This window comes from Pelophylax lessonae (genome assembly GCF_965119305.1).
Source record: "Pelophylax lessonae genome assembly, chromosome: 2".
NCBI lineage: Eukaryota > Metazoa > Chordata > Amphibia > Anura > Ranidae > Pelophylax > Pelophylax lessonae.
This window is the reverse complement of record NC_138769.1, coordinates 618,979,559-619,005,898: the sequence shown is the minus strand read 5'-3', so window position 1 is coordinate 619,005,898 and position 26,340 is coordinate 618,979,559. Positions and strand designations below refer to the sequence as shown.

General features: G+C 49.2%; 1 protein-coding gene across 1 annotated transcript in view; it reads right to left on the bottom strand.

The window, feature by feature from the left end:
* Nucleotides 1-26,340, bottom strand: part of ZMYM2 (zinc finger MYM-type containing 2) — a 236,553-nt gene that overhangs the window by 178,447 nt on the left and 31,766 nt on the right. The window contains exons 2-3 of the mRNA XM_082248171.1: nt 18,773-19,609; nt 17,657-17,942 (exon numbers count right to left, since the gene is read on the bottom strand). Coding sequence (XP_082104297.1) covers nt 17,657-17,942; nt 18,773-19,535 — 1,049 coding nt within the window. The 5' untranslated portion in view covers nt 19,536-19,609. The remainder of the gene's footprint in view (nt 1-17,656; nt 17,943-18,772; nt 19,610-26,340) is intronic.

Genomic DNA, 26,340 nt, shown 5'->3' with positions numbered 1-26,340 from the left:
GTCCTTGATGTCGACCGAAGCAATCCCCCAGATGCAGGGACGCCACTACCATGCAAATAGACTGCATTCGTAACTTCTGTACCCGTACAAAGCGGATTAGCGCCTCGAGGTCCAGAATTGGATGTACCTTACCTTCCTTCCAGGGAACCATAAAAAGGTTTGAGTAAAACCCCTGAAAACGTTCCGAAATCGGACCTGGGACAATTGAAGTAACAAGTCATGCACTGCCCCAAAAAAACCTCATAAGCGATCTGGGGAGAAATGCAGGTTGGAAGGGAAAACCCTTTCCGGAGGATAAGACTGAAACTCGATCTTGTAGCCAGACCGAATTACTTCGTGGACCCACTTGTCCTTTACCAGGGAGGTCCATGGATCCGGAAACCAGCGAAGACGTCCCCACACTCCAGATACGGTTGAGGAAGCCCATTCATGCAGAGGAAGTCTTGTCGGTAGGTCTAGAAGAGCCCGCTCGTGATTTGCCAGACCAGGTCCTCCTGAAATCTCCAGCAGAGGCTCTGAAGGGCTTAGATCCCTTGTCTTGGTCTTGAGACCCTGAGGAACAGAAAAGTCTTATGAGCCGAGAAGAATGGCCCCTGTCTGAAACAGGGCTCGTTGCCCTTGGAAGCCTGCGGAAGAAGAGTACTCTTCCCCCGTGAGGCCCTTAACGATGTCATCCAAGGAAGCTCTAATCAGGCAATCCCCCACAAATGGGAAGTCAGATAAGGCCTTCTTAGAAGTCTGATCCGCAGACCATTATTTCAGCCAGATAATATCCCGAAGGACCAGTGCTGAGACACAGCCTGGAAATCGAAGGAGCCATCACAGACAAACTGTAGCCCCTGGACCAAATGATTCGCCAGTTCTGCAAAGGCAGGGGAAAGCTGTTCCCCCTCCAGGTCCCGGCAAAAAAGGTTAGCCCGCTCGGTCAGAGTTTGCGACACCAGGACAATAGTAAATACCGGCCCAAGTGTGAAACCAGCCTCAGTGAACATTTGGCGGGTCAGAGCCTCCAACCTCCCATCAGCTGGATCTTTAAAGGCCGGGGGCTCCTCAACCAGAATTAAGGTAGCTTTATTTAACTTGGAAACCGCGGCTAGAGGAGCAGAGGAATCAAACTCACTATCTGAGCACGCAGGGTGCGTGGACGGAGACGCAGAAGGGTAACTCGTATCTGTGGTGGCCGAATCAGACTCAGGATCTGAGGAGACAGATGAAGCAGGTGAAGGTAAGGGAAGCTTTTCGCTAGCCTGTTTTCTCAGAACCAAATCCACCTTGGACACGATGGACTCCAGGACCGCCGTCAGTGCAGTCAGAGATTGTTGGGACCCGGAGGGCCCTGCAGTCTCAGAGGAGATCAGGTGGGGAAATGTGCTCCATTAGAGAAGAGGGGGACCTACACATAAAAGTGTATAACACTGCTAGGGACACCCCTACCGCTCTGGCAGCGCCACGGGGTCCAGCACAGAGCACTACCACTGCTATAGCAGAGAGGGGGAGTGAAAACCCCACAAAAAGACTCACCACCACCGATCAGGCACTTACAGCACCAGGCAAACTGCACACCATGCAGTGATCAGGTAGAGAAAGATCCAGGAGTCCGCACTAGGGGGTGAGGAGGGACTCCCACCGCCGAAATCACAGTCATATAGCTTCAAAAACATGGCCACCACTTTTTTCAATGAGAAACCACAAGAAAATGGCTGCCGAGGCTACAAAAACAAAACAAGGCCGTCGATCTACATCACAGAAGGCCACAAGAAAATGGCGGTGCCACACAGCGCCTGGGATGCCAGGGTGGATCCCAGGAGCACTGAACACAATCCCATACAAAAGGAGGCATCCGCAGATGCCAAAAAAACACTAAAACTTTGAAAAAGTACCCACCGACGACTAAGTGGCCCCTGTGCACACCTGCGCCACTGACGCCTGATGATGGAAGGCCTAAGTAGCACTAAGTACCCGAGTAGAATGTGCCGTCACAGGGAAATGGGGAATCCAACCCTTAAGTGAATAAGCCACGATCTGTTTAACCCATCTGGAAATGGTAGCAGAGGAAACAAATCCCCTTGCGCAGTGTGTCCATAGTCACAAAAAGTGAGTCTGACCTCTGAAAGGACTCAGTGGCTGCCAAATAGTCCTAAATAGCTCGAATACCTAGAGTATGCAAGGCAAATTCCCTGGGATGAGCCGGCCTGTGACAATGTCCTCAATCAAATGGAAATCAGAGACAGCCTTCAAGAGGAAAGACGGCCGCGGTCGCAGGACCACCTGATCCCCATGAACCACAAGAAAGGGAGAACAAGACAAAGCCGTCAACTTCGACACCCTGCGAGCAGAGGTGACAGCCACCAGAAGAGTCACCTTTGTGACAGTTTAAATAAAAGGGATCTCCAGTATGTCTTCAAAGGGAGGTTTTTGAAGAACCAATAGAACCAGGTTCAAATCCCACTGTGGCAGAGGTGCACGTACAGGCAGAGTAAAATGATGAACCCCTTGAAGGTATGTACGCACTAATGAATGGGAAGCCAAAGGGTCTTAAAAAAAAAAAAGAAAAACGCCAAGGCAGACACTTGGCCTTTTATGGTGCTCAAGCCAATTTCTAATCAACACGCTGTTGAAGAAAGAACAAAACCTGAGCCACCGAAAAGAAATGAGGATGGACTCCTCAAACTCCAAAAACGCCTGTTATGTCCGATGATAAAGCTTTCGAAATGTAGATTTCCTCGCATTCAACATGATCGGAATCGCCGAGCCGGACAAAAGCCCCTGTCTTTTAGAACCTGGACTCTCAGCCAGGCCGTCAAAGCCAGCGACCGTAAAACAGGATAGAAGATGTGCCTTTGAGACAATAGATTGTCCCTGAGAGGAAGCCTCCAGGGGACATCGTGACCAGTCGCACTAGGTCGGCATACCAAGATCGGCAAGGCCAGTCCGGAGCCACCAGAATGACCGGAATCCCTTCAGCCTTGATCCCGCGTAGAAGTCGTGGAAGAAGCTGGAGCAGAGGAAAGGCGTAAATCATGGCACCGACTCCATGAAGCCACCAGAGCGTCCGTGGCGTCTGCCAGAAGATCCCGCAACCTAGCCATGAATCTTGGCATTCTTTTGTCGAGCCGAGACGCCAACAGATCCACCTCGGGGGTGCCCCACCGCAGACAAATCTGATGAAACACGTCCGGATGGAGGGACCATTTCGCCAGGTTCAACTCCTGATGGCTGAGGTAATCCAACGGCCAATTTTCCACACTGGAAATGTGCACAGCAGAGAGGGCCCGAACGAACCACTCTGCCTACCAGAGAAAGCCTGACCCCTCCAGGGCCGCCAACACTCTTCGTGTCGCCCTGGTGATCCACATAACCATGGCAGTGGCGTTGCCCGTCTGAACCAGCACCAGTAGTCCCCGGAGCTGCTCTGTGCAAGGATCCAGGCAAAGCCTGATCGCTTAAAGTTCCAATACATAGATGGGGGATCTGTAGCAAGGTCGAGGAGCGCAGCCACCAGGCCAGAGAACACTATCACCCAACTCAGGAAAATCACCTTGTCCAGCAAGTTGGGACATGTCCCATTTGACCAGAATCTCCTTTTAAAGGAGTCTTGTGTAGATTTGTGCAAACGGAACCCCCTCGAGGGTGGACACCATCCCGAAGGTACAACCATGTGTGGGCTAGCAACAGTTTAATCTCAAAAAAGCAATTTCTGCAACTTTTCCAAGGGAGGGAACACTTCGGCTAGAGCTGAATCCAGAGTCAGCCCCAGATAATCCAATCTCCTGGTCGGAACCAGGGCAAAATTCAGAAGCCACATGATATCCCGCAAAGTCTGGAGAGAATTTTCCACATCAGCCGTCAGAGCCAACAGACTGTTCGCAAGGGGAGGTCTTCCAGGTACCCCAGCATAGCAGTCCCCCGCTGATGCAGGGCCAACACTTTCATTAAGAACCGAAGAGCAGAGGCTAGACTGAAGGGTAACACCACAAACTAACAGTGCTCCTTTCTCACAGCAAAGTGGAGGAAACACTGCAGGAAACGCTGATGCTGGGTGCAAATTGGAACGTGCGGGTAGGCATCTTTGACATCTAAAGAAGCCAAGGAACTCCCTTGATGCAGGGACGCCACCACCGTGCGAAGGATTCTATCCAGAATTATTGCACCTGCACAAACCGATTCAAGGCCAGAGGTCCAGAATATGATGAACTTGCCGACAACGGGACGATCACGCCCTTGGACAAGTCTTGCCCTGCCCACTACAGAGCTTGCAGCCTATTCGGGGGAGGTGCACAGTGGAAAGAAGGAACCCTTCCAGAGGACAAGAACAAAATTCTATCTTGGAACCAGATACAATCACTTTGTGGACCCACTGGTGGCTGACACGGGAGGTCAACGGTCCCGGAACCAACAAAGATGTTCCCCCAACCCAGATATGGATGGGGGAAAACCATCATGCCGAAGGGGCCTTGTCAGCAGGTCTGGAGAAGCCTGCTCTCTGATTGCTAGACCAAGGCCACTAGAAATCTCCCGAAGAGGCTTTGAGGGGCTTGGAACCTTTTTTTGAAATCCCCAAGGGATGAAAAAACTTCTATTGGGCTTAAAAAGAAGTCCCACGCCACCGGTGAGGCACCTTCCTAGACCGTGGAAGGAAGGTACTCTTTAAACCCCCCCATCCCCACCCCCCCTTAAGACACCTGTCATCCAGGGTAGCCCTGAACAGGCAATTAAATCAGGGCCTTTTTGGAGGTTTGATCCGCAGACAAACACGTTAGCCACAAAAAACACCTAAGCACCACTGTCAAGACAGATAGCTTAGAGACGCACCGGAAAACGCATTCCACAGATGCATCGCAGACAAACTACAGACCCCGGTGAAGCCAGCGACCGTAAAGCAGGATGGAAGATTGGTCCCCAAGATAGAAAATCTTCAGAGAGGAAGTTTCTAAGGGGCGTCTGCTACCAGCCTTACCAGGCCTGCGTATCAAGACCAGCGAGGCCAGTCTGGTGCCACCAGAATGACTGGAATCCCTTCTACCTCGATTCTGCGTAGCAGTCTCGACCTAAGTTGTATTGGAGGAAAAGCGTAAATCAGACAATACTGACCCCAAGGGGCCACCAGGGCATCTTCAGGGTCGACCAGAGGATCCGGAGACCTTGACACGAACCTCTGCACCTTCCTCTTTAGACGGGAGGCCAACAGGTTCACATCGGGGGTCCCCCACCGGAGACACAGCTGATTAAATCCCTCCAGATGAAGAGACCATTCTCCTTGATCCAACGTCTGCCGACGGAGATAGTCTGCTTGCCAATTCTCTACCCCCGGAAAATGCACAGCAGAGAGGGCTGGAACATATAGTTCCGCCCACCTCAAAATGCCAACCCCTTCTCTGGCCACCAGGGCACTCCTTGTGCCCCCTTGATGATTGGAAAAGGCACCACCGTAGCATTGTCCGATTGTATCCTCACTGGGCATCCCTGCAGACGATCCATCCACTGAGACAGACAAAGTCTGATTGCGTAAATCTCCAGTATGTTGATCGGCAGACTGGCCTCCTCTAGAGTCTAAACACCTTGAGCCGAGTATACTCCCAAGACCCCTCTCCATCTGGAGAGACTGGCATTCGTGGAAATCACTGTCCAGTACAGGGGACAAAGGAATTTCCCAGGCGAAGCGCCGGTGAGAGGAGCCACCATATCAGACCCCCTTGTACCCCGACTCAACATGATCAGATTGTCCAATGACAGCGGATCCTTGTTACGTTTGGCCAGATTCTCTCTTTGCAAAGGTCTGATATGAAACTGAGCAAACAGAACCACCTCAAAAGTGGGACCATCAGACCCAGCACTTGCATCAAGTCTTGAGCGATGATCGACAGTTAGACAACAGGAGCCGAATCGCATCCTGTAACTTCAGAAGTTTCACCTGTGGAAAAACACTCGGGCTGACGCTGAATCCAGCGTCAGATCCAAGTAGTCCAGCTTGGTGGACAGAGTCAAAGCCAATTTTTGAAAATTCAGTGTCCATCTGAACTCCTGCAGAGTTCACACAGTAATGTCCAAGTCGACTACTAGAGCCAAAGAAAACTGCACACATAAGCAGATTGTCCAGGTAACCTAGTACCGCGATCCTCTTCTTCCAAAGCAAGGCCAACACCGGGCCAATACCTGTGTGAACTCCCGAGGAGCTGAAGCGAGACCAAAAGGCAACGCCAAAAATTGGTAATGCTAAAAACGGCACGGCAAAACAAAGAAAATGCTGGTGCCCGACATATATTGGACTATGAAGGTAAGCGTCCTTGAGATCGATAGAAGCCATAAAATCCCCTTGATGAAGGAAAGCCACTGCCGTGCAGATAGACTCCATCCGAAATTTCTGAACCCGCACAAAGTGGTTCAGAGCCTTGAGGTCCAAGATTGGGCGAACCTTGCCGTAGTTCCTTGGAACGGTAAACAGATTTGAATGAAAACCTTGAAAATGTTCAGACTCTGGAACCGGCACAATGACTCCTTGTGCTAACAGGTTCATAGTGGCCCTGCAGCCGATCGCGAGACAGACGTAAGTCGGAAGGAAAGAACTTTGCCGGAGGCAAGGGCCGAAACACGATCTTGTAGCCGAACCAACTTGTGGACTGAGCAAGATCCAAGGAAATAAGCAAAGACGTCCCCCCACCCCAGATACGGGTGAGGGCGCCCCTTCAGGCTGGAGAAGGCTTGTCTGCAGAACCAGTAGGGCCCGCTTTTGACTTTTCCAGGGTTTCTTGGAGCCTCCCGCCAAGTTACAGGTGGATTTCAAACCCTTTTCCTGCGATCCACAGATGGAAAAGGCTGCTTATGAGCCGGGAAAAAAAGCTTGGATTTTTTACTTAATGTAAAATCCTTTTCTCTGAAATTCATTGACAGAGGCAGCTTCATATCTTATGCTCCTCCCCATCAGGAATAGGACACTAGGCAGGAAAAAGCTTTACCACGCCTATGGAGCGGTCCCAGAAAGCATAACCCCACACACTCTGCTATAGCCCTCAGTTTCGTTGCAAGCAGTGTTTAGAAGACAGGGCGTTCCGGGTCATTCGCATCCCAACGAGACGGTCTACTCGCAGGCTCGTCCCCAGCCATCGGGGCTCTGCCGTGGCGAGGCCTAGTGCTGGACTATAACCTGCGCACACTTGCTGGCCAGGCTGGGATACCTTAAAGATCTAGAATATCCAGTTCGAAACCCAGCCAGCTGTTGCTTGTAGTTCTCCAGGAACTCTACTTAAAGAATAAAGTACAAAAGAAAAACAGGTTACCAAAAATAACAGCTAAGACCCAGCAGGGAACTAGGTCCTAATCCTAAATTAGGCAGAAAAACTGAGGGCTGTAGGAAAGTGTGTGGGGTTATGCCTGCAGGGACAGCCCCATATGCGTGGTGAAAACTTTTTCCTGCCTAGTGTCCTATTCCTGATGGGAGGAGCATAACCCAATGGCTAAGATATGAAGCTGCCTCTGTCAATGAACGATAGAGAAAAGGATCACGTTTACGAAGAGGTTCCTTGCCATTACCTACCTGCGGAAGTAAAGTACTCAATCTCCTGTAAGGAAATTGATGATCTCTTCCATAGAGGCACCGAACAAATGGTCACCTACAAAAGGTAGATCAGTCAGCCCCTTTTTAGAAGCCTGGTCAGCCGACCAGTACTTCAACCAAATCATGCGGCGAAGAATCAGATACCCTGCCAGCCAAGCGAGCCGCACATAAAGACGCATCACACAAGTACTGTAGCCACTGGATCAACTGATCCGCCAGCTCAGGGAGGGTGTTGACCTCCTTCCAGATCCTGGCGTAAAATATTTGCCAATTCCGTTAAGATCTCAGATAACACGGTGATAGCAAACACTGGCTTTATTGAACCGATCATCAACATTAAACCTGCTAATCCTCAAAGGGATATCTCTAGGGATGCACCGAAATGAAATTCTTGGCCGAAGCCGAATAATAATGAAATGCTTGGCCGAAGGCCGAATACCGAACGCGGTGTTTCGCATTTTTTCCATTTATTTTGCCAATTTTTTGTCCTCTCGTGTCTCTCTCTCTCTCTCTCGTCCTCTCATGTCTCTATCTCTCTCTTTTGTCCTCTCATGTCTCTCTCTCTCCCTAAATGTTACTGTAGGGAATGGGATTCAGTGCACACTGCAGCCTTGTACCATAGGGTTAATGTTAGTGACACTGTAGGGATTGGGAAGGATGCTGGGAATGGAAATCAGGAAGCATGCAGGCAGCCTTGTAAATTTTAATTGCAGATACAGGGCACTGGGCAGGTCAGGGTTAATATGGTAACATCAATTACTCAGTGACAGTCAGTCAGTGTCAGTGTGGACTCGATCAGATTATACAGTGACAGACAGTCTCTCATAGTGGTGGTAGTAGGAGGCTGGAGGTGGACTAGTAGGAGCCTGGAAAGGAGCACAGCCGCATACATACATTACTCACTCGTGCACTGCAGCCCGCCCCACACATTCAGTGAGTCTTACTCTCCTCCCTAGTTTTTTCAATGGCACATTCAGGAAGCCAATCACGCCGCGAGTAGCGGCACAGCGGAACCAATCAGGTGTGCAGGCACGCGTGATTGGTTCGCTGTGCAGCTAATCACAGCGTGATTGGCTCCCTGAATGTGCCATTGAAAAAACTAGGGAGGAGAGTAAGACTCACTGAATGTGTGGGGCGGGCTGCAGTGCTTGAGTGAGTAATGTATGTATGCTCACCCGCTGAAGTGTCCCGGCTTCACGGAAGTCTGCAAGTCCTCCTGTCCTCCTCCGAGTCCCTTCCCCCTGCCTATGTAAATATCGTGACCTCGGCGATATGAATATCGCCTACGGCCACAGAACGATATATCGACTATCGTTCAGCCCTATTGTTCGGCACAAAATTATTCGGCCTTTTGACTTATTCGGCCGAACACCGAAAGTGCTATTTTTTCTATTTTCGGCCGAATAATGTTCGGCAGCCGAACATTCGGTGCATCCCTAGATATCTCCTAGTGAAACGCTTAGGTATTCCAACCATGCGTTTCGGGGAACCCCACTGACTAGTGACAATATCGACAAAATAGGAAAGGGGAAAACCTTAGTCACCTTGGAAGATCTGCGGGTGCCAAACTGCACCTGTGTCGCCGGCTCAGTATTAGCCGAGTCCTCCAACTTAAAAGTTCTGGCACTGACACAATCAATGCCTCCATCAGCGCTTTTTCATGCGCGGCTCCAGAGGAGGAAAATTCATCCTCACTGTTAGAGCACTCAGGGTGCGTGGACGCAGACCCAGTAAGCTGACTCGCGTCCACATCGGCCAAATCCACCTCAGACTCTGAGGAGGCAGAGGATACAGGTGAAGGCGGGGTGGGGGATGGGGGGGAAACCTTCTTGCTAGGCCACCTTTGCAGGGCCATATCAACCTTTGACACAAGTGACTGCAGGAAAGCCGTCACTGCCGACAGACCCAGAGGGTCCCGCAGCTTCAAGGAGTGGGTCAGTTGGTGATACGCGTTCCAGGGGCTCCATGGTTAAATCGGAGCCGCACTGTGCACAAAAGCAAAAAAACGGAATTTTTGTAAAATCTTACCTGTAAAATTCCTTTCTCTGAGTCCTCAGACAGTCGCCGCCCCTTCATATTCGTCACCAATGGGTTATTGACCTTGGCTCCGTAGGAGTGGCTAGACAACAGAATATGTTAATATCAAAGCTTTTAGCATACCCCACCCCCAGGGGGTGGTCCCCTCAGTCAATACCCTCCTGCTTCCTGCATTCCAACCTCAGTTTCAGTAGCATAGCAGTAGAGTACATAAACAAAACCCCAAAAGAGGGGCGGGGGCGGCGACTGTCGGAAGACTCAGAGAAAGGAATTTTACAGGTAAGATTTTACAAAAATTCCGTTTTCTCTTACGTCCTCCGACAGTCGCCCCCCTTCATATTCGTCACCAATGGGACGTCCCAAAGCAGTGTAGACATGAGGGGTGGGAAAAAAAGCAGCCGCGCCTAAGGCAACGCAATACCCACATCAGAGAAAGGAACCTTACCAAAGGAAGGAAACCAACTGGGACACATGAAAAAAAACTTGCTCAGGAGCAACAACCCAGGAAAGAACAAGTAACCCAGGGGTAAAAATACCCCAACAGCCAAAGACCCAAACCAGGGACCCTAAGGCACTGCCGCACTAAGAACTTTGCGGCCAAAGGAAGCATCTGCCGATGCCTGAACATCCACCTCGTAGAATTTTGAAAAGGTGTGAACGGACGACTAAGTCGCCGCCTTACACACCTGGGCCACAGAAGCCCGATGATGACAGGCCCAAGACGTACTCGGAGATCTTGTAGAGTGCGCCTTCACAGGCATGGGGGGAACTTTCCCTGTCAAAGCATAGGCCTGCTCAATGGTCTGTCTGATCCATTTGGCGATGGTAGAAGCCGACGCCGCCATGCCCTACCGAGGTCCCTCTGGAAGGACAAATAGAGAATCCGTCTTGCGAAAGGATTCAGTCGATGACAGGTAAACCCTGATCGCCCGAACAACATCCAAGGAATGCAAAGCCACTTCCTTTGGATGTTTAGGCTTTGCGCAAAGCGAAGGTAGAACAATGTCCTCATTGAGGTGAAATTCCGAGATCCTCTTCGGAAGGAAAGACGGGTTAGGACGCAAGACCACCCTATCCAAATGAACCACCAAATACGGAGATCTGCAGGACAAGGCAGCCAGCTCCGACACCCTACGAGCCGAGGTGATTGCCACCAAAAAGGGGACCTTCTTGGACAACATTGACAACGAGATCTCCCTGATTTTTTCAAAGGGAGCATGTTGCAACACGGACAGAACAAGATTCAAGTCCCATGGAGGCAAAGGCTCCCTCCTAGGAGGGACCAGATGCCACACCCCTTGAACAAAAGGTGCCAACTAAAGAATTAGACGCCACAGGGCGCTGAAAGAGAACGGCCAGAGCAGAAATCTGACCCTTAATCGTGGCCAACGCCAAACGCTGGTCCACACCCGTTTGAAGAAAAGCCAACACCCTTGATACCGAGTATGAACGAGGGGAATACCCGCTGGACTCACACCAGGCAAAATAGGCCTTCCAAGTACGGTAGTAAACCTTCCCCGAAGAGGACTTTCTAGCCTTAATCAAGGTGTGAATGACCTCAGGGGATAGACCCCTATCCTTCAGGATCTGGGTTTCAACAGCCAGGCCGTCAAAGCCAGCGACTGTAAAGCAGGATGAAATATCGGCCCTTGAGACAGGAGATCGTCTCGAAGAGGCAGACGCCACGGAGCGTCGACCGCCAGATTCACGAGGTCTGCGTACCAAGACCGGCGAGGCCAGTCTGGTGCCACCAGAAACAACGTGTGCGGTTCCGAGGCCAACCTGCGAAGGAGCCTGGACAGCAGCTGAATCGGTGGAAAGGCATACATCAGACGATACTGATGCCAGGGCACCACCAACGCGTTTGAGGCGTCTGCCTGAGGATCGCGCGTTCTTGCCGCGAACCTTTCCACCTTGTTGTTCAGACGAGACGCGAACAGGTCCACATCTGGGGACCCCCACTTCTCGCACAACATCCGAAAGACATCCGGGTGAAGGGACCATTCTCCCTGGTCCAGGGTCTGGCGGCTCAGATAATCCGCCTGCCAGTTGTCCACCCCCGGAATGTGAACAGCAGATATCGCCGGGACGTGCGTCTCGGCCCAAGACAGAATGTCGGCTACTTCCCGAGCCACTCGGGCACTCCTGGTGCCCCCTTGGTGGTTGATGTAGGCCACCGCTGTGGCATTGTCCGTCTGCACCCGAACCGGACGGCCCTGCAGCCTGTCCGACCAACACCGAAGGCAGAGATTTATTGCTCGCAATTCCAGAATGTTGATCGGAAGGGAGGACTCCTCCTCCGACCAAGTTCCCTGGGCAGACAGAACGCCCAGAACACCACCCCAGCCCTACAGGCTGGCATCTGTGGTGATCACAGTCCACGAGCAAGGGCGAAAGGACTTGCCCCCCGACACCGCCGGGGACTGGAGCCACCACAGAAGGTCCCTTCTGGTGCGATGACTCAACGAAATCTGGAGATCCAGAGATTGCGGTCGTCCGTCCCACCTGGCCAGAATCTCCCTTTGGAGACCCCGCGTGTGAAACTGGGCAAAGGGTATCGCCTCGAAAGCCGAGACCATCAGTCCCAGACACCTCATGCACGTCCGGAGGGACGAACACTGAACGTCCCTGAGGGACCCGACTTCTTCTTGAAGCTTCCGGAGCTTGTCTTCCGGCAGGAAGACCTTCGCCTGAACAGAGTCCAGGATCATTCCCAGGTAAGGGAGACAAACCGACGGACACAGCGTCGACTTTGGAAAATTTATCGTCCAACCGAACTCTTGCAGAGTCTGCATCGTGACGGACAGGTCGTTCACCAGGCCCTGACTGGTCGCAGACCGAACCAGAATGTCGTCCAGATACCCCAGGATCGAGATGCCCTGGGCTCTCAAAGCCAGAACCGGCGCAAGCACCTTGGTGAAAACCCGCGGAGCCGAGGCGAGACCAAAGGGCAACGCCACGAACTGGAAGTGATCCTCCGCAATGGCGAATCGAAGGTACTGCTGGTGACCCTCGAAAATGGGAATGTGAAGGTACGCATCCTTCAAGTCGATTGAGGCCATGAATTCCCCCAGAACCAGGGCAGCCACCACCGAGCGCAGGGATTCCATGCGGAACTTGCGAACCCGCACAAAGCGGTTCAGAGCTTTCAAGTCCAGAATCGGACGTACCTTGCCCTCCTTTCTGGGCACAGTGAACAGATTTGAATAGAACCCCCGAAATCTGTCCCGATGAGGCACCGAAATCACCACTCCCTGAGCCCGCAGGTCCCGCACCGCCAGGTGCAGATCCCGCAAGCGCTCCGGAGACAGCTGAAGATTTGAGGGAAAAAATCTGCCCGCCGGCCGAGAGAGAAACTCGATCTTGTATCCAGATCGAACGATTTCCTGAACCCACCTGTCCCGAACGCGGGCCAGCCAGGGTTGAAGAAAACCGAGCAAACGTCCCCCCACCCCAGAACTGGGTGAGGGCGCCCCTTCAGGCCGCATTGTTATGGGCAGCGGACCCGGACTGGCCGGACTTTTGCTTACCTGCCCACGGCTTCTTCTGGGAGCCTTGTCCCTTGAAGGGCTTACCCTTATAGTGCGACCGAAAGGCACGAAAGGACCCCTGAGAGGGCCTAAACGAAGCATTCTTCTTACCGCAAACAAACTTAGACTTGTGAGACTGGGGCAAAAGAGTACTCTTACCCCCAGAAACACCCTTGATCAGAGTATCCAAGGATTTGCAAAAAAGGCGAGAGCCCGCGTAAGGCAAATTAGCCAAAGTCTTGCGAGAAGATTGGTCAACAGACCAACATTTCAGCCAGATCAGGCGGCGGTTCAACACCGCCACACTCTGCAGACGCGCAGCCAAAGGGACCATATCTAGGTCCGCATCACACAAATACATGACACCCTGATGAATCTGATCCACCATAGCCAATGTCGACAGTGAAGCAGAGTCAGCCACCAGAGTGCGCCTGAGCACCTGCGTCCAATCGGCAATAGCCTGGGCTGCCATAATGGAAGCAAAAATAGGCTTCAGCATAGAGCCCGCAACCGTATAAGAGTGATGGGCCAGAGACTCCAATCTCTTGTCCGTAGGGTCCCGGAACACCGGGGTATCCTCAGCAGGAATCGCAGTGGATTTATTCAAAATCACCACCGCGTGATCCACCTGAGGCGGCACACACCAACACTCATCAGTAGCCGGTGTAAAAGGATAACGCAGCTTGAACCTACTCGGCACAGCAAAAGGTTTCTTTATGCTGCGCCATTGTTCCTCAACAGCGCGCTGAAATTCCGTAGAGCAAGGAAAAACCTGCGACATTTTGCGTTTTCTCTGTGTCCCATAAGAGGACATCAAAGCAGGAGGACATGGTTCATCCTCCAAATGTAGCGTTTGTTTGATAGAAGCAACCAACTCATCCATGATTGCAAGCTCTTCGGACGAGCCAGGAGGAGAATTCTCAACCCCTTCCACCTCAGCCTCCCCTTCAGACCCCGCAAGGTCTAAAGAAGAACGAGACCCTGAGAAGGGCACACCAGCCATAACATCCCCATCGCCCTCTGAATCAGAGGAAATGGACACCCTGGGCCTTTTCGTGGAACGATCAGCCACCAGCATCTGCACCTGAGCAGCAAGGTTAGCCACAATAGCAGCCAGATCAGCCCCCTCAGGGGAAGCAGCAGCAGCCCCCTACCAAGGAGGGAGGAAACTTGCTTTCCCGAGAATCCATGCCCCAGTAACTTAGGAAAAAAAGAAGTACTGCCCCTTTAAGGTCGCGGCGATCACTCACCGCACTCACAGAAACACACTGACCCACCGGGCTAGGAATACAAAGGCAAGGAATACAGGAATGGAAGGTAAAACCTGGAGAGGTCACACAGGCTGCTGCTTCATCGATCGCTGTCCTCAGAGCAAAAGGAAGTGATGCGAGACCGACCGCCCAGATAAAGCCTATGTAAGGCTACACAAACATGGCCGCCGGCCGAGGCTATAGAGGCAGAAAACACTGACATGTGGCCCGCGCGATCGTCGCCAAAATGGCGGCGTTTGCCGCCAAAACGGCACTCTCACCACACAGGGTCGGTCACCACAAAATCGTCACAAAAAATGGCGGACCGCAGTAGCGGCCGCCGCACAGTATGCCCACAACATGACTTACACAAGCATGTCCTTCACAGTACACAGCATGTCACACAGCCTGTTACACAGAGCAGAGCAGGAGAGCCCCCCCCCCCCCCCCTGCAGCCCACAGAGAGCAGCTATACTGACAGGGAGCTCAGCATTATGCACAGACATGCAGGGTCCCACAGTCCCAGATTGACACCCAAGACAGACAGGTCCCCACACAGAAATACACTTACCATACGGATGGCGTGGGGAGCCTGCACAAGCAATCAAACCGCTGCACCAAGGACAGGGAGAGTCGCAGCCAGGACGCAAAGGAATTGCGGGGCGAAACCGCATGGCGTCCAGTGAGGTAGCCACCTCACCGCAGCATCCCTGCAGCGGACAGGGATGGGTCGTTCATATTTGCCAGGGAAACCTATCTGAACGCTCGATGGCAGGCTGGGAAGCCACTGGCCCTGAACCCCGGATAACCAGGGAGGACAGCCCGAGACCCAGCACCGCACGATCATCTTCATCAGAAGACCTGACTAGAGCTGAAAAATAAACAGCTAAGTAAAGAAAGAGAAAAAAACTCCAAATAAAATCAAAAAGAGAGAAGAAGCTGAGGCTGAAAAGCCCCAGCACAGGAAACGTCTAATCTACTCCTGAGCTAGACAAATGAAACTGAGGTTGGAATGCAGGAAGCAGGAGGGTATTGACTGAGGGGACCACCCCCTGGGGGTGGGGTATGCTAAAAGCTTTGATATTAACATATTCTGTTGTCTAGCCACTCCTACGGAGCAAAGGTCAATAACCCATTGGTGACGAATATGAAGGGGCGGCGACTGTCGGGAGGACGTAAGAGAAAAAGTATCTTTTTTTCTTAAAAACCCTGCATGCCGCTTAGAGAACCACAAGTATCAGCGCACCTGCGGCGCTGTTTATAGCAGAGAAAGGATTGTATACCCACAGTGACTCACCACCCCAGAGCTGGAGAATGCCAAACAGCCTGCCACACTGCAATCAAAGAGGGAGCACTGACACTAGAGGTTACTGCATAGGACTACAAGGAAAGGGCCGCCAGTATAGTTTACAAAGGGAAACCCAAAACATGGCCGTTGGACTACACAAACAAGACCGCCAAGGATAAAGAAAACCATCCACAGCAAAATGGAGGCGCAACTCAGCACCACGCGGACCCTGGGACCCCACTGGACCTCAGGAACGTAATGGTCCACCAGGGGGGAGCCCCCCCAAGGACCCCCCAGCAGTGCAAAGAACACAGGCACCCCTGATAAGGGGGCCTCCAGCGGCACACTCACACCACCCTCCGGCCCAACACCAATCTAACCCCCCACCCCAAAAAACACCTGAGCATTGCAAAAGGGGACCAGGGGAAGGAACAGGGGCAAGGTGAGGATGATCAATGCAGGGGAAAACCCCGCTAGGGAGAGAGGGGAAACGTGAGGGGAGGAAGGACACGGGGGGGGGGGGGGGGGGGGGGGAGGCTACGCAGGCCCGCGACCACTCCAGCAATTCCTACAGAAGGGGGGGGGGGGGGGATGACGACACTACTCACCACACCATGGCATTAGGCAGGCACCACTCCCGCACCATCTAGAAAGTGGGTGCTGTGGCCAGAGGTACGCTGCGACTGATCGTGACTGCTGTCATGACCAGGGCTACGCGGCCCAGCGTGGTCTTTCACTCACCGGCCAGCCCCCATCCAGTAGGGCTATTTTGCGACGAAACTAGCGCGGAGCTAATAGTTTGGTCGCGCTCGCAGGCCAGACTGGGAAGACCATAAGGAACTAGGATAACCAGTGCGTCGCCCGGTCCAGCTGTTGACTATAGTTCACAAAGGAACAGAACATAACAAAGAGAAAGAAAAAAAATTTAAATTTAATAATGAAAAAATGCCAGGACAGCAGATCCCAGCAGAGCCAGGTCCTTACTCCTGACTAGGCAGAAAGAACTGAAGTAATAGAGCAGGAAGTGGTGGCATACCCCCTGGGACTGCCTCAGTGGCGTAGCTAAAATTGTTTTCGCCTAGTCCTACTCCTGAAGAGAGAGCAGCATAAGCCCAAGGGTCTAGAAGACATGGAGCTGGGTCCGTCAGTGAACAAAAAAAGCTATATTTTTTACTGACTTCTTGTAATCCCTGCACATCAGCACTGGAAGAGGTAGTCTCAACATTCTGGCCAGTTAGACTGACAGCACCATGTACTGTATACCAGTACAACCTAACACTCAAGAACTTCACAGGTGGTCACTGGAAGTATACAAGATCTAATGGAAGGACCATTGTTCGACAGAACAGGTGCAAAAAATATGCATCCTTATTTCAGCTTACTATTTGGAAAAAGAAATTACAAAGGATCAGTTTCCAATCTACAGATCTCAGGATTACTAAGCTAGAAATTATCTACATTGGTTGAATACTGCCTATAAAAACAGAATACAAACACACAGAATACAAACAAGTTTTCTGATTTGACAAGTAACCAAATCCTGCTACTCATGCTAGACCAGTGATGGTGAACCTTGGCACCCCAGCTGTTTTGGAACTACATTTCTCATGATGCTCATATAGTCTGCAGTGTAGGTGAGCATCATGGGAAATGTAGTTCCAAAACAGCTGGGATGCCAAGGTTCGCCATCACTGTGCTAGACCATTGTTCGACAGAACGGCTGCAAAAAATATGCATCCTCATTTCAGCTTACTATTTGGAAAAAGGAATTACAAAGGATCAGTTTCCAATCTACAGATCTCAGGATTACTAAGCTAGAAGTTATCTACATTGGTTGAATACTGCCTATACACACAGAATACAAACAAGTTTTCTGATTTGACAAGTAACCAAATCCTGCTACTTATGGCTAGAGGTACCATAATGCATATTTATTCTTTAACTGTGCTGCATAACTTTAAACGGATGCCTTGATTACTATAAGAATTGAATGACTTACTTTTTACACATAGTGCAGAGCTTCTTTGGAGCTGGCTTCTGTGAAAAAGATGATAAACAAGAAGTGGAACAGAACAAGTGAGTGGATCCTTTGCGCTGATATGCGGTCTGCCCTTTTTGAAGTGGCTTCTTGCAGTTTGCACATGTCACCTTTACAGCTTTTGAAGGCTGTTGTGGTGGTGGAGGCTGCTGTAAAACCGGTTTTGGAAGGGAGGCTACTGGCGACATGATATCCACACCTGGCTGCTGATTCCGTGGAAACGAAGCAGACTGGGATAGCCAGGCATCTATAAAAAGGAAATGTTTAAAGTTTACATAAAGCACATTTAAACTTTATTAAACCTGACAATACACTGTCTTCTTGCACTGAAATACTGAACAGCTCTGTCAGCCCTGCCCAGTTCCCTTGGAATACAGAACACCTTCCTTTAGGTTATGGAAATGAGAAGAGTAGAAGGTACTCTGCAGTACAGCGGAAGAGGTCAATGACCCGGAACTAGTGTGCTGATCAAAGCAGATATATTTTTTTAGTACTTGGCATACTTCTTGGTTGGTGACAAAGCATTGATGCTAAAGGGTCAGGACAACCAGGCAACTAGTATCTGCAGAATGAGAAGTAGCATTGGACGCCTTCCTGCTTCTCTAAGGAAAGGTTTCTTTTTAAGTAATTCTGATCTGCACTATTATGACTGCTTCAATATATCATGGCAATCGATATTACCCAGCACAGATTTCAGATCTTTGCATATGGCTGCTCATGTTACTAGGTGCTGCAAAATTTAAATTCATAGTATGGAGTTTAATCAGAAAAAAAATTAAAATAAACTAACATTTTCAAGATCCTTGTTTGCCCATCAGCCATAGTGAAAAACTACTAAATAATGATTTTCTCCATAAAGCAAAGGAAATTTCAGTGACAATGGTGTAATACCCTCCAGATGACCTTAATGGCAGAAAATACAACTGCCACAGGACCAGCAAGTAATGTGATCGATGGCATAAGCTTACATGCATTTAACCTGTGTAGGATATTACATTTTAATTAAAAAAAAAAAATTATATATATTTATTTCTCACACACCTTATATAGGCAGCTCAAATATTAGTTTTAACTTACCAGAAGTATGGTGAGTTGAAGATTCACCATTTTGAAAAACATCACCACCAACATTAATTCGTCCTGGATTGTAAGGTCCTGTTGTGGGCTTGTTTTGTGAGGTAAGCGGAGATGGATAGTTTTGGACATGACCACCAAAATTAGCTCCTTGCAATCCATTAGAGACCTCTCCCATGCCAGGGTTTTGCAGTGAGGTCACATGAGTAATCATCAGATTCATATCTCTGCCCTCACTACTCTGAAGAGGACCATCACCTACAGAACCTAATCCTGAGTCTAATGTGGTGACATTTGCGATCTGTATTTCAGAGTCAGGCTCAGTAGTAATACCAGAATTTATGATCCCAGTATTTGGTTTGTGTCTTGGGAAAGTAGATACCGATGGAAAATCCGCAATAGGTCTGTTGGAGTCCATAGGCCTGGGAGTGCTGAAACTGGAAGCATTTTTGTCTGGTGCACGACTGGGCTCAGGTTCTTCCTCATCATCAATGATGATCGTCTCACTTATAATAATTGCCTTGCCAGAATCTGCATCTTTACTGGAAGAGTGTGATTTTAGTTCTGCCCTGTGATTTTCATTAAGTGATGGAGGAAATCCTGTACTTCTTGATGAAGGTGGTGGGGCAGACTGAGGAACCTGAACAGGTTCAATGAAAACAACATCATCATCATCGTCAACTATAACAGCAGGTGCACTCTTGAAGGCTTTTGACGGTGATGGACCACCAAATGCATTGCCCACATTTTTCAGTCCTGTAGCCATGGCATTAGAAATCCAGAAACCGTTTGTCAATCAACCCTATTTAAAGGGCAAAGGTACATCCCAGATAAACTAACCTGTCATGGACAGAGGGGAAAAAATATTTATATTAAATATATGTTAAAAGCACAGAGCTAAAATATAAATTACATTTAAACAAGGAAAAAAAAAGAAAGACTAATACCGATTGCTGAACAGTGACAAGACTATTGGCTCGTTCACACATCCTGTTTAAACTGAGGGGGCAGCCTAGGGCGGCCGGTTTTAAAATTGTGTGTGCTTGTGTTTCCTGCAGGAGGTGGAGCCTATCTCTCATGTGACCGTCCTGGAGGATGACTGGGGAAATAGTAGTTATCAACTGTATACAGGCCAGTACACTAACCAATACCACTATATAGCTGGGCTGTCCCAGGAAACGTGAATACAATTAGCATTGGAATGAGGGCACCAACAGGAGGGAGGACTCATTTTGTTTTATTAAGTTTTAGGCAGAGTATGAAAAGGTTAGGATCGCTTTCAGGTTTTACCCCGGCACCCAACATGATTCTCCCACAGCTGTTGCGCCTTTAAATCTCATACTTTGGGTTACAAAAACTGGACAAGCTTCCTTTATTTGAGGATAAATGAAATGGTAATCTTTTTAGTTGTCCTCAAAGCAAGAGGCTCAGCAGTCGTGTTGTTGTAGCCCAGAGAATGGGATGGAAGGGGGCTACAGCAGCCCAAGAATCGTGGTAGAGATGTGAGGCTGAAGAGTCTTTGCTGCGATGGGAGAGAGTGTTTGAACATTGAAGTGCACTCACAACTAACAGAGTGCCAGGACAGCATATGGCAAAGCTGTCTATGGGCAACTTTTCTCCAGGCTTCTGTGAGGGCACAAATGGCCAACAGGTACAACATTTACATTTGTAAGCATTTTTAAAAGCTGCAGTTTTAAGTCATGTACTGGGGCTCCTTGACTGCATAGTACTCTCTAAAGGTGAGCTTTAAGGCCTCATTCACATGGAACGATTACATTTGTGCCCTGTGCAGGGCCATGTTTACCAGCATAGGGATGCACAGCAATGCATGCAATCCCTGTGCCTGCAGTCCCATAGTTGTCAATTGGGAAACATTTGCTGCTCCCACTGTGACATCCATGCAGGTGCTTTTGGGGCCTTGAACCCACACAGACGTCATATTGAGAGAAAAGGCTGTGGCCGCGCAGCCACATCATCCCAACAGATCACAATGGGATGCTGACATGGGGATGCAGGCAACACATGTGCATCCCCATGCTGGTAAACACAGCCCTGCGCGATGTGCAGAGGTAATCACCACGTGTCAATGAGGCCTAACACACAAAAACAAGCAAGCAGGCAGCATCAACTTAAAGTAGTATTAAGCCCAGCTTTTGAACTTTTTATTTTACAAACTTTTTTACAGAGCAAAGTTCAGAAGCTGGGTTTAATAACAGGGATTTTTCACGTGGGCTCTGACCAATGATGTCACTGGGGCAGTGAAGTGGTTAATAATGGCATGTGTCAGTGTTAATTACCTCTTTAGGCTGCATTGGTGGCCAGTGGCAGTGTTTATTAAACGTTTCATGCTGCAAGGGGATAACACTGACACTGGTAGCACTAGCAGCATGAAAGGGTTAATGTGCTGTCACTGGTCACTGATACATTAACCTGCTGCCATCCGCGCTACAGCCTATATACGGCTGCAGCGCGGACTTGAATTTTCGGGAGGCCGTTTTTAAAAGGCCTCTCAGAAAGACTCTCCCCGCGAGCGCGCATCGGGGAGAATCTGTGTCGGCCGTGTCCCTTGGACACGGCCGATCACAGATCGTGGTGAATGGCCAATCACAGCGGCCATTCACCACGTGATCAAGCCGTCCAATGAGAGATGATCTCATATGTAAACATATGAGATCATCTCTCATCGCCGGCGCTCCTTCCTCACACAGAGCCTGCAGTGTGAGGAAGGAGGGGGAGCCGTCAGCCGCCGGGGACACACAGCAATGTAATCAGGGCACTGATCACCAGTGCCCTGATTACTAAACACAGTGTCATTAACACTAACACCGTGCCCGCCATCAGTGCCCACAGTGCCCGCCATCAGTGCCCCCCATCAATGCCCACAATCAGTACCCATAGTGCTGCTAGTCAGTGCTCATCAGTGCCTGCTCATCTAGGCACTGATGAGCACTGACTGGCAGCACTATGGGCACTGATGGTGCTGCCCAGCAGTGCCGCCCGCCAGTGCCCAGCAGTGCCGCCCGCCAGTGCCCAGCAGTGCCGCCCGCCAGTGCCCAGCAGTGCCGCCCGCCAGTGCCCAGCAGTGCCGCCCGCCAGTGCCCAGCAGTGCCGCCTATCAGTGCGGCATATTAGTACCTCCTCATCAGTGCCCATAAGTGCCACCTCATCAGTGCCCATAAGTGCCACCTCATCAGCGCACATCAGTGAAGGAGAAAAATTTATTTTCAAAATTTACTCGCAGAAAATAAGAAAAACTTTTTTTTTTTTCAAAATTTTCTGTCTTTATTCTTTTTTTTTGTAAAAAATAAAAAACCCAGAGATGATTACATACCACCAAAAGAAAGCTCTATTTGTGTGAAAAAAAATGATAAAAATTTCATATGGGTACAGTGTAGCATGACCGCGCAATTGTAAGTCAAAGTGTGACAGTGCTGAAAGCTAAAAATTGGCCTGGATGGGAAGGGTGTTTAAGTGCACAGTAGGCAAATGGTTAATGACCAGAGGCAGTTTATTAACCCATTTGTGCTGCATTAGTAGCACAAGTGTCAGTGGTAACCCCTTTATGCTGCAGCGTGAAGAGGTTAATAAACACCACCACTGACCACTAATGCAGCATAAAGAGGTAATTAACACTGACATGTGTCACTAAAGCTGCACAAAGGGGTTAATTACTGATATTACCCACCAATAGGAAGATTAGTTTGAAAAAACACTACCACTGACCATCAGTGCGCAGAGAGGCATCGGAGAGTGGCTAGAGGGGGAGGGACCCCCTTCTGTGCTCTAATGGGTTTCTGATGCCGGCAGGCGGGGTTTATCATCATGTGACCAATGTTTATTGGCTGTCGCATCAGAAAGCTCCCGTTCACTACTAGCTTTCTGTTAGGCAGCGGTAACTGTTCTGGGATAGCGCTCTCACGTTTAGTTTTGGTATTTTGGTAGGCAAATATTTGGCCTCTCTGCATCAATGCCCACCCTGCCAAGAGGCCACATGTTTGCGTACTCTCAGTGTCGGTTCACATTTGTGCGATCACAGAGATCGCATGTAATTCGGATCGCACTGCTCCTAAAATTACATGCGATCTCTGTGCGGTGCAAATTCAGCCATACAGTCTGTATGGCTGAATTCGCAACGCAATCACACTAAAAATCGCACAGGCCGCTTTTTTTGGTCCGCAGCAGAATCGGATTGCATGGTGGTTCACACTAGTGCGATCAGATTCTGTGCGAACTGTCGGATCGCACTGCAATATGCGATTTGATCTAGAGGGTGTCATTAACTTTTAATTGACACCTCCAGCGCATCGCATATGGCAGTGTGAACTGCCAGGGGTGCGGATGCGATGCGGGAACAAGCTTTATATTCGCAGCGTTCCCACATCGCAGAAATGTGAACCGGCACTCAATGTTAAGTGGTTAATCTGTTGCTCATTGCTGCCTTTGCACTTTAGCTATATGGATTAAACATTCTAGTATACAAGTCATTGGTGTGAAAGACTTATTACACGTTAGATCAGGGCTCGACAAACCCCGGGCGCCAGGTCGCATTGGCGACTAGAATTAGCGACCTGGCGTGCCCTGCAGGAGGTGTCCTGTCCCTTTTGCGCCCCCCCCCCCCCACCTCCTCCCCGAGTGCACAGACTACTGCACCGTCCGAAAAGTGAGGCCCCAGCTTTTTTGGCCTTCTTCTGTGAGATAAGAGGCTGCCAACGGGGAACTGGCGCCCTCTTGTGGTGGCCGGGAGTTTCACAAGCAGTCACTAATGACTGTTTCCACTGCCTGTTCTCAATGCCTGCCCATCTCCTTCCCAAGAGGAGATGAGATGGAAGTCTTTGCAGGCTTCATCTCCCTGTCCACTTACCTTTGCTTAAAGGTAAGTGGACAGGGAGTGTGTTTTTTTTTTTTTTTTTTTTATTTAAAAAATAATAAAGATTGAAAGAGAAAAAAAATGTGTGTATATAATATATATATATATATTTTTTTTTTTTAAATCATCTCCCTGCTATGCCACAGCCACACAGCCGAAGATCCCTTTCACACAGGCTGTCAGATCAGGTCCGCCTGTCAAGTTTCTCAGGCATACCTGATCGGACCCTTCAGTCTCCTCTATGGAGCGGTAATCTGCCGCCATCTGATCCTGTCCGCCAAAAACAAGACGGATGGTGGTTCTATTTTCTATCCATCCCGTGGATCGGATCAGATGGCATCGGATGGAAATAGACGGTCTGGTTCCATCCGATTGCCCTATAGAGGAGAGCGGGGTTCTAGTCGTATTTATGTGTAAATTTAGTATTAGTTTTTTTTTTTTTAAATAAAGCTTGGTTGTTGGTTTAAAGAAAAAAAAAAAAACTGGCTCCTAACTTTTTTAGCTGGTTCCTAGATTTCAGGCAAATTTGTCAAGCCCTGCATTAGATGTATCCCTTTACGCATGCAAAGTGGTTCTCCCCACAACTCAGTTTTTGCAGGTCAATCTCCAAACACATAAAACACAATGGTTTAGGACACAGTGCTGCGGGCACACATGAAATCAACACTTGTATGCCAATGGAGCAGTGTTCAGCAGCACTTGCAGCCGGAGATGCAACTCTTGCTTTACAAGCTTTTTTTTTTTTTTTTTTTTTTTTTAGAAAGCCTAAAATGTGGTCACTTTTAAAAGAACAAATACATTTTGATTTGGGGTGGACCACATTGCTGCAAAATGTTTAACACAAAATACAAAGTTCAAAAGGTTACAAGAACTATTTCTGAGACTTAAAGCATGTAAAATGCTCCTACGAGCCACATTTCCGTTTCACGGCTAACTGAGGCCACTGGAAAGAAGGCAAATTTTATTGTGGAGTAAACAAATATAAAATTCTTAGTCAACTAAATACTGTTCTCAATTGTGGTCCCAACAAAATAGAAACAATTGCAAGTGTGTTTGGACCAGCGTCTCGACCTTTTTTAGTCAAGGCACCCTTTAAGGGGCAGTTCATACCAGAAAGCGGGGCAGGAAACCCGCGTTCCGTGTGTGTTTCGTAGTCCACGTTCAAAACACACTGCACTTTGGACTGACACCCGATGCAAAAAAAAAAAAAAAAAAGCAGGTCGCAAATGCAGTGCACTTGCTTGCACCGGATTGCATAATACAGAAGTTCCATGCAATCAGTTTGCTCTGCATTTTGTAAAGTGCTGCATAGGTTGAAATCGTACTGCACCCAGATCACAGTGCGTTCCTGGGCAATTCATGGTGTGAACTGGCCCTAAAATTAAGCACACTAATATTTTTATGTAATGCAGCAACACACACAGGACTCCCAACATTAGAGATGATTTATTCTTCCAAAGCAAATACACCTTTGCACACTGGTACTGACTAGTATTCCAATGTCTCTTTCCTTCAGTTTTTCACTCTAATTTAGCTAATGTGACCCCAGTGCAAACAGAGGGGCAAACATGTATGCTATGCAGCCGCCTGACATCCTCATTAACCAGTAACATCACTGGTTGCTGGAACACCAGTAGCAAGAAGGTTGTAATGGGGCATAATGAAAACCTGTGGTTTAGTGAAACTAAAAAGGCAGGCTTGAGCCACTGGCTTGTTTACAATTTTTAGGCATTTTGCCAAAGCACCCCTGAAAAAACTTTAGGCACCCTGGTTAAAAAACGCAGTTTTATAAAAACAAGATTTTTTTTTTTTTTTTAATGGTAGATACACAAGTGTGTCTGGTTAACCATTTTAAATATTAATAGAAAGACTTGGGTAGTATTTTCTCCTTACCTTTTCATTGTTTTAAAAACTTAAAGAGGTTGTAAACTCTGTCATTTTTTTTTTTTTTTACAATCTGAAAGAGAAATACATAATGAGCTAGTATGCATTGCATACTAGCTCATTATGAAATACTTACCTTAGAACGAGCCCCCGCCGTGCCGTCCGCTCACCTCTATGACGGGCGACTAGTCGCCCGTCTTCCGGGATTGCGGCATCCGGCCATCTGATTGGCCGGAGCCGCGATGACGTCACTCCCGCGCGCGCGAGCCGACAGTCACAGTACGGGGCTCTGAAGGAACGGCACGAGCGGCCGTTCCTTCATAGCGCATGCGCCAGTGACGTCACTGGATGCATCGAAGGTAAATATCTCCTAAACGGCACATGTTTAGGAGATATTTACAGTACCTATAGGTAAGCCTTATCATAGGCTTACCTATAGGTACAACTTGCAGAGGAGGGTTTACTTCCTCTTTAAAGTAGTTGTAACCCAAAAAAAAAAAAAAAACACTCGATTTTTGTCTTGCCATAAAATCCTTTTCTCGGATGTTCATTGATGGACACAGCTTCATATCTGTTTGACAGCTGGGTTATGCTGCTCTTCCTAGGAGTAGGATACTAGGTGGCAAAAAGGGTTAGCAAAGCTTAAGGAGTAGTTCCACCCAAAAGGTGGAACTTCCGCTTTAGGTAGTTCTAACCCCCTGACATGCCACATTTGGCATGTCATTTTTTTGGGGGGGAGCGGGTACCTGTCAAAACTTCCGCGGCGCCCTGAGCGGAAGTTCTCCTCTCCCCCTCCCTCCCTACAATCTTCTGGGACATG